The sequence below is a fragment of the Olea europaea genome, chromosome 10 (assembly GCF_002742605.1).
Source record: "Olea europaea var. sylvestris chromosome 10, O_europaea_v1, whole genome shotgun sequence".
In the NCBI taxonomy this organism is placed as follows: domain Eukaryota; kingdom Viridiplantae; phylum Streptophyta; class Magnoliopsida; order Lamiales; family Oleaceae; genus Olea; species Olea europaea.
Genome location: NC_036246.1, coordinates 36,149,829 through 36,159,078, shown reverse-complemented (window position 1 = coordinate 36,159,078; position 9,250 = coordinate 36,149,829). Strand labels below are relative to the sequence as shown.

At 31.7% G+C, this 9,250-nt stretch overlaps 1 protein-coding gene across 1 annotated transcript; it reads right to left on the bottom strand.

Annotated features, from left to right (window-relative positions):
* Positions 1–4,189: 4,189 nt before the first annotated feature.
* LOC111402038 (ethylene-responsive transcription factor ERF014-like) lies at positions 4,190–5,395 on the bottom strand. Its single transcript, XM_023030072.1, has one exon. It carries the CDS (start codon positions 5,210–5,212, stop codon positions 4,517–4,519), a length of 696 nt encoding a protein of 231 aa, XP_022885840.1. The 5' UTR covers positions 5,213–5,395; the 3' UTR covers positions 4,190–4,516.
* Positions 5,396–9,250: the final 3,855 nt, after the last annotated feature.

Here is a 9,250-nt window from a genome sequence, read left to right as displayed (position 1 = left end):
AAAGATAAGAAAAACAGCTGGTGCTTCTCTGTCTTGCATGCATCTCATAAAAACGCGTTATATATAGAATCAAGGTACTGTCCGGATAGAATTAAATAAAGAATTTGCAGTAAGCGCAACCGTTTGATGGGCTACAAGATGACGCCTGCATAAATTGACTTTTGCTCTAGGAATTCTCGAATTCACTCATGGTAAGGTACGAATGAAAGATAGATCTCTTTCTGCTTTGGGAAAAGCCAGTGCACACACATGAACATGTTGACATGCATCGTTTGGAGCAAAATTCCCTTTCCCACGTGGGGCCATGGGTTCACACAAGCAGAAATTAACCATTAGAAGGGCCGGTTTGGAAGTGATTTTTTCCCCCAAAAAATTAATTTTTTAATCGTTATTTCACTATTTTAATCGTCATATTTGACTTCTTCTCTCACATGTGGATCCCACTTTTCTTCTAACGGTCAAAAAATCAATTTTTAAAATCCCTCCCAAACAGGCACGAAGTGTAAACTGGCTTGACGTGAATGTGGGGCCATGGGAGAGGTTCACACAAGAAGAAATTGACCATCAGGCTTCTGTTTTGTAGAAATTAAAGTTAAAATTTTAATTTAAATCAATGTCGATAACTAATTTTAATAACACATTTTATGGAATTCACACTTTTCAACTACATATTTCATCAATTTTTATCAAAATCTACTAAAAATTTGATTTTTAATTCCCAGCAAACAGGGTTAGAAGTGTAAAGTGGCTTGACATGAGACTCGGCCACCATAGTCAATAGAGCTATTTAGATTCAACCCAACTCATCTCTATTTTATCACATGAATAGATTATGCAGCGAGTAAAATTATGGTGATCCAATGTCAGCTTGACCATAATTGTCTTCACATAAGTGTATGAAAAGATCATACCACGGCATCCATAATTCATTTTTGGCAAGTTGATGACCAATTTCGGGAAGGTCATTCCAATAAAAGCCTATACCGTCACAGGATGACTTTAATTTTCAAAATGTCTATTCACACATTAAAGTTTCATCAAATACTTAACATGTGAAATTTTTTAAAAGTCCAGTAACATAAATCATTTTATATTTCTTCACACTAACTCGATCTTGCATTATTAAAGAAAAAAAAAGAAGAAGAAAGATTCTCGTCTCAGAGAGAGAGAGAAAGAGGGAGAGGCTTGAGTACTAGTATTGCAATCTTTAATGAACGTGCCTAAGAAGAAAAATGTCGGGTCAATCCGTACAAGCCTCTCTCCTTCCTCGTAGACACAAATGAGAACATACAGTCAATAATTAATTAATTTTCATAATTATAGTTTAACATTAATTAGTGTCACAAGGTGGCTGACAGCATGACTCTTGTTATAATGTTAATTACATGCATTTTCTAACTATTTCTTACTTTCTTAGGAGTTTGAAAGAAATTTCATCCCAACAAAAATAAGGTTGTTACATCAAAAAAATGACATGACCTGACAAGGGTCACCTTCATCTGCCAATCGCCCAGCCTACATTATAATTTGTGCCATGATCTCCTATTCTTTCAAGTATGGTATTCACTTCGGTAGTTTACTACAATACAATTATAGCTCGCTAATCGCTATGCTACAATTACACAAGTAATTGATGAATAATCAATGTATGATTTCCCCAACACAATGTTCTTAAAGATAGATATCCATGAAGGCATTTCATTCATAAGGATTGATCAATGAAAATACCCCATTAATTAGATGGGTCTAGCCGGCTAGAGGGAAAGTCAATATCCTTCATTAACAACGATATGAGATATGCTGTCCAATTTGTTATCCAATTTTTTTCTCATTGTCACTTGTGCTTAAAGTTCAATGATAGTTTAATATAAAATGATGTGTCAATCATTCATTGGTGGACAGCAGATCTCAACTCATTAACAACTTGCATTGAAATGATGACATGGTTCGAAAATTATTAACTATAATATTCGAATTTTCTGTATCTTACCTTGTTCTTGTCTTACTCAACATCCTAAACTTAGGAACAGTATTTTACACATACACATGAAGTTTTTGCCATCCATACCTAAAAATAATAGCGTACATCTCGATGCGATGCATCCCTATGAAAAAACTGATTGAACAAATCTTAAGGGTAGTTTTTTCAATCATGCTACAATCCCACCCTAATTAAGTAATTGACAGATAGGTTGACATAGTGCTATGATAATTTATCATTTGACTGTTTTAAACATTGTCATAATTTCCATCCACCTAGGAATTTGTCAACCTCTATGTCACAATTCATTTGGCATAGTGGTTTAATCTTTTTTTTTTTTTTTCTTTTAATATGAGAGGAGGTTGGTGTGAACTAGTACAGTGGCAAGTACATCCGTACTTAGGTAGCATATATTAATGAGAATAAGTTAAGATTAATAATAGAAAGCTTCAACGCAGGCAAGCTGAGCCAGCTAACGTTGTAGATTGAAAGCTTAAATTAATCTATTAGTCTAGACCCACATCTGAAATTAAATCAACTAAAAGCAACAAAGTTACTTATTAATTATTTTTAGATGATTAAGGTAATTAATTCAATTAATTTATATTTTTAAACAATCATAAACATTCAGATCAAAGCAATAAATAAATAAATAACAGCAAATATGATCACGAAGGAAAATTGCAACTTAAGATAAAAAACCTCCGGGCAAATTTGTTAGTGAAATCCAATAGAAAAATTAACTTATGGTTAGTCCAGACACTATTAAACCTTAGCTGACTCTAGACACCTAACTTATAAATCATCGAGGAACTCTTCTGGTTGTGCACGCCCGCATTTTATGAAGTTCGAATGTTGATCTTCTTGATCTTCACTTTCTTTAACTTCTTTTTGGACTCTACCAACCTAAATCTATTTCTTACTATAACTTGGACTCAATAAATCCTATTTTGATTTTGATTGCGACTCAATTAACTCCTAAAACAATTCAACTAAAACATGATTTCGACTAAGGAATTTGACAATTATATAATTTGGACCTCTAACATGGACCATTTTACCTCCGTTTGGTAAAAGTTATAAATTATTCCTTATAAATGATCAAACTTTATTTTCGAACACACATTTTAAGGAACTCACAAATACCATATCCATTTGTCTACCACTTAATTCTATCTATATATAAATTAAATTGTTCATAAATTCTTCCGAAACATATGCAGAATTGTTAAGGTCAATAGCCAATTGGTATTTGGTTTGTTTTATTCATTCAACAGTTTTCTACAAATTAACGATGGGTAAAAGTGCAATGGATTGAAGGATATGTATAGATTGCATTGGTTAATCATCTTTCAATTCTCTTGATATCTTATTGCACTAAATAAGTTACAGTAAAAGCTAGATTAAGCCCCTGCTTGATGTGAATTTTGATCTTGGTAAAAATTTAAATCAAAATTAACAATTAATTCTAATCACATATTTTATATAACTTACATATTTTCAAACACACATTTCATTGACTTTTACTAAAATTCACTATAGTTCTAATTTTTAGCTATTCCAAATAGGGACTCAATATGATCAATCATGCTACTTGCACACTCTCCTTCCTACAATTGGTTGACACTCTTACACATGGATTCATCGAAGTCATTGATTTTGAACCCATCGTCACATAATTGCACATATTGCTAAAAAGGTTGAACCCCAATCTTGAGGGCCCCTACCGTCCCACCCTTAGAATTTTGTGAGAAGGTAAATCGTGGGATGTGCCCCAATAGATCAAAGAACAAGAGCTGCCTGTACATTACGCCTATAAGGAGTCTAATTCCATGTCTCAGGAATCGAACCCTCATACTACGACTGTTAACAAGGCGTGAAATAACCTCACTCCTTTCCTTTGCACTACTAGGTTATGCCCCGATGGACTAATTGCACATATTTCTTCTCCATAGGGAGGGATGTCAATAAAGGTGTAAAGCACGATTTACATCTAGCATATTGAAATTACTAAAGAAGCGCCTTCACGTAATGAAATATGTCTAATTCATTTAACATATTTATGACATACCACTAAGCCTTGACGAAACAATGCTACAATAAAGTAACAATCCATTATTAGAATGATTAAATCAACCCCTTATATATATAAAGGAAAATAGATCATACTTTTGGTTCACGAGATAAATTAAACGAGGAACAATTTATATTACAATTTAACTTGAAAGAAATATTAATTTTTGCCTCATTACATGTAGGGATGACAAACAACATAAAGTATAGAGTACAAATTTATATGTTTCTCTCTTCTGAATTCTTGTTTTCTAAAAAATTCAACATTAATACTAAGATATTAAACATTTTTGGTCAGTAACGTCTTCAAGAAATAACTGAAGATCATCCAATGAATGAAAGTATAAATAATAGTGAATGAGTTGGATCAATAGTACTTTGAGTGTACGTCTGGTACATAGTACTGGACAATATTAATATTGTCAAGTGCTACTCAACCATCTAACCAAAAGTGCCTCTTGATCAGCAGAAGCTCCACAAAGGAATGTCGATATTGTCGTAAGGATCTTCCATTATTAATGGATCAAAGAATTCCCCGTTGAGGAGGATATCTGTGTACTTGGGGGAATCAAAGTTGTACCATGAGGCCATTATTGTCTCTTCTGCAACATAGGGTACTGTGTAGTCATCGATCAATGGTGGTGTTAATGAGACAGCATCATCTTCAATGAGGCTGCAGGCAGGTGATGAAGAAGATAAAGTTGGAGATGGTGTTAATGGTGATGGAGTTGGTGGTGTTGAGGCTGAGGAAGTGGAAGAGATGCATGGTTCGGGTGGAGAAAAGCCATTGTTGGCGGCTGTGGCTGCGGCAGCAGCCACCCTTTGGATGCACTTAGGGGACATGATCGTATTAGGGTGGAGGTTTTGAGATTTGGATACTGGAAAGTTGAAATTGGCTGAAGTTCCCTTAAGGCATAAGAGAGCTGCATCATATGCCCTAGCGGCTGCCTCTGGTGTTGAATATGACCCTAACCATATTCTTGTTTTTTGGTTAGGTGCCCTTATTTCAGAAACCCATGATCCCCAGCTTCGCATTCTAACTCCCTTGTACTTCTTTTTTAAGAAAGATTTCGAACTCAATGATGACGATGATGGTAATGAGGACGACAAAACTTCTTTGGCTGCCCCGGATTGGATCTTTTGCTCTTTCTTCACCATTCTTGAAAATCTTGAAGAATCAGTATTTGTGTTGTCTCACAATTTTTTGAACTCAACTCGTGTTACTTAAAACGACAAACAACTGAACCTCAATTGAATCTTGAATCCAGACTCAAGATGTGATGAGCTAAAATGGGTGATGAATCGAAGAAATATTTCTCTTTTCTTTGTACATCTGATGAGGAAAATGCAATTGGGAAGTGATTATTTAGGAGAAATGGTTGATATTTATAGCCTATAGGTGGGGTTTTGGGTTTGATGTGATGAGCAGATCTACAGTCAAGGATAGTAATGTCTTCTTGTAATATGAAATGGGTGACAGATAATTTCCAATAGTTTATTAAATAAAAAAATATTTACCGATGATAATGACATTTCTGTCCCATGATAAAACACCTTTAAGTCCTTTTGAATTGACATAGTAATTGTTAATAGATTTGATATCGACTACACAGGTAAGTTTCCAACATTTGACTTGACTTAGATTATCCCGTTTAGTCTCGTTAATTTTCATTCAATTCCATTCCATTTTTTTCCCTCCTATTTTTAATCACACAATTTTTCATAAAATAATATTACACGTAAATTGAATTCTTTTTTTTAACCACTCATTTAAAAAAAAAAAAAAATTATTCCATCCATTTTCATTACCACAAAATGGGGGCCAATCGGGGGCTAATTTGACAAAAGGATAAAATATAGCTAGATCTGTAACAACTGCAAAATATTCTGCATCTTTTATTGAATTTTCTGTCTACAAAAGAAAAGTAAAAAAAAAAATTATTCTCATTCGATATCACCTTCGTCAAGACAATAGTGTATTCTCAATTAATAACATGACAAAGAATCCAGGTTAATTCAGATCCTATTTTTACTAAGTTATCTTTTCCCGGTTCAAAACTTTGAAAAAGTACAGTTAGTTTCGCCATAAATATGAAGCTTCTCCTCCTTTTCCTTGCCAATTGTATATTTTTATGTTGATTACAGCTGAGAAGTGTCAATTTTTTCTAAAGCCAACACATATGATCGGAAAATTAAAGGCACACTTTTGAGGTCTGGATTGCATAATTTAATAAACCAGCAATTAAACTTGAATAAAATACATATTTTAATGCATTCTAGAGTTCTTGACTTACACACAAGTCACCACATAAGATGAATAAAAAATAAAAAGAGGAGTAAATTTTTAATTTTTGGCATATGGGCTTATAAATATACATATAAAATACATTTAAAAAATATATTATTGACAATGATAAAATTTTATTACGTTTTTTATATATGAAAGAATAACTGTGATTAGATGGAATTTCAAGATGTTCACATGAATAATTCTATCCATCAGATACTCAAATGAGGAGTTGGGATTCAAGAATATTTTCAAATAATTAAGTCACTATCTTGTATGTGCATTTTAATGTTAAAATTTCCATGTTGCCTAGATAAAAAGAATAAATATATATATGTACCGAAAATAGGTAATCGAATTGGTGCCCTACTCTCACATGCGCGCGGGCCCGCGTGCATTTAAAAATTCCAGCTTGTGGGACCCATCATTCCATTGTGAGTGTAGATAAAAGATTCGATAGTAATGTGTAGGTAAATGTAGCATTGTCCAGATGAAAATCCCATGTTAATATACACTGTAATCCTCTCTGTATGCGTGAATAAAATAATGGATGATATAGAGAGAAACATAGGATTCTATGAAAAGCAGCTTCTAGGATTCTGCTAAATGCTTATGGGAGTGTGCTTGTCTGAGAATAATCTATACAAAATCAAGAAATTAAAAATAATCTTAAAAACAAAACGCGCAATGGGACAGTAAATAACGTAGCATTAATAATAAGCAGAAAAAAGATAAGAAAAACAGCTGGTGCTTCTCTGTCTTGCATGCATCTCTTAAAAACGCGTTATATAAAATTATATACATACGCATAAATGAAAAAGGTACATGAGATGAGATCAGATGAGGGATTTATTATTTTTTTTTAATTTTTTTTGTATCAATCCTCTTTTGAGAAGAGAGAGAAAAAAAAATATTGCCATTTTTAGTTTGAGTTGAACATGTATTGCACGTTATTATGAAATATTTTATAAGTTCTATATAAAAGTAATAATTGATACCAATTTGTTGGGAGGATTTGAAGAGTCTCAATTGAACTAAAGAAAATAAAATTTATCATAGAAATTTAAGAGAAAAAAATTGTACTTTCAAAACTCAATTTCTATTAATCAAAATTTTTGTGATAATGAAATACCACAAATGAACAATCTTTTAATACTATGTGCTCGTTTGGTAGAGATTTTGATAATTATTTTTTTGACTGTTAGAAATTAATTGGGTTTTACCCGTGAGAGAAGAATTAAAAAATGAAAATTGGAATAGTGAAATAACAGTAAAAAATTGATTTTAATTGACTTAAAATCTATACCAAACAAGTGGTATATTTGGTACATAAAAATTAATTTCTAATACATGAATTTAAACACCCATTAGAATTCTTAAATACATGAACAGAAATAAATTCATCTATAATAACTCTAAATTCATGTAGATCAAGTTTCATTGAGTCTAACTCAATATGAATGCTAGTTAAATGAGAATTAATAAAACGAAATTCAAACAACAAGGATTTTGTAGTACTTATTACATATTAAAAACCAAAAGAAAAGTATTATTAAAGTAATTGAATTCTAGTAAGGTTAAAATCACCCAAAAATAATTCTCACTAGATGTCCGTTTGGTAGGAATTAAAATCAGATTTTTAGTAGATTTTGATAAAAATTGATGAAATGTATAGTTAAAAAGTTGTGGATCACATAAAATATGTGGTTAAAATTAATTGTTGAATTTAACTTAAATTGAAATTCGAATTTTTAATTTCTAACAAACAGGATACACTGTAGATTAGCAAAGTTAGTGTTTGTTTGTGCCCTATTATTTCATGAGTAATGTATTATAGAATAGTGATTTATGTTGAAATGTGTGGTTAAAAAGAATGATTTTTTTAATTTATGTGTAATATTATTTTAATGAAGAATGTGTTGTTAAAAATGAGTACTATAGAAAAAATAATGTGGTAGAATGTGAAAAAATGATTGACAAACAAAGGCTTAAAAATATTGCACCGCATTTTTAGGGTGATTACACAGTCCTCGCAATTTCTTTTTTAATAATGCTAAAAGTCCTCTATCTTTTCCCATAGTTATATTTATGGCTCCGTTTGGTACACATTAATGTAAAATGAGAATAAAAATATAGTCGTTACGAGTTCCATACAAAAAATAGAAAGTCAAATATAGTGCCTTAATGTGATGGATAACGGTCATGTTTTTCATTTTAATGAACAAATAATAAGAAACAAATGGGGGCTATATATCAAAGACTTTCCTATTTTTCTCTTAAAAAAATGAATTTAACATATTTGAATTCTTATTCAGCAATACAGGATATCCCTCTTTCGATGCATTTTTATTCTCAACCTTCCATTAATTGAGGCATCTTGTCACCGATGATAATTTCTCCCAAAAAGTTCATTAAGACGTTATAAAAAGATTTATTTGTCATTCATATTTTAAATCAGCAAATCATAATAATATATGCAAAGTGCGACATAATATTTGTCCCTCATTTCAAGACATGCTAACAAAATATTTGACAAAAACAAATAAAGAATCAGATGTCTTATATAATGAAAGATTGATGGTGCAAATTCAACAAAAGAAGTGGAGACTAAAGTACAAACATAAGAAAAGATTAGAGACTTTCAATGAAATTAAAATGTGCTGCAGCTAAAGAAGTTCTTATGTAAGAATTGTCACCTCAATTTTTATTTTATGCACCACATTCTATACACACGTTAGTACTTAAAAGAAATTTTTAATAAACACCCCTCAATCCTTACAATTATAGTTGTATTCAATGAAAACATAATAATGGTACACCGCTGAACTAGAGATTAATTCATCCATTGGTAGAAGTCACGAAAAAGCCCCGTAAATAAAATAGAGATTGAAAGAGTAAATATTCGCCCA

What these genes read in the sequence shown, in the direction of transcription:
- LOC111402038 (XM_023030072.1), bottom strand. Translation starts at nt 5,212, where the DNA reads ATGGTGAAGAAAGAGCAAAAGATCCAATCCGGGGCAGCCAAAGAAGTT.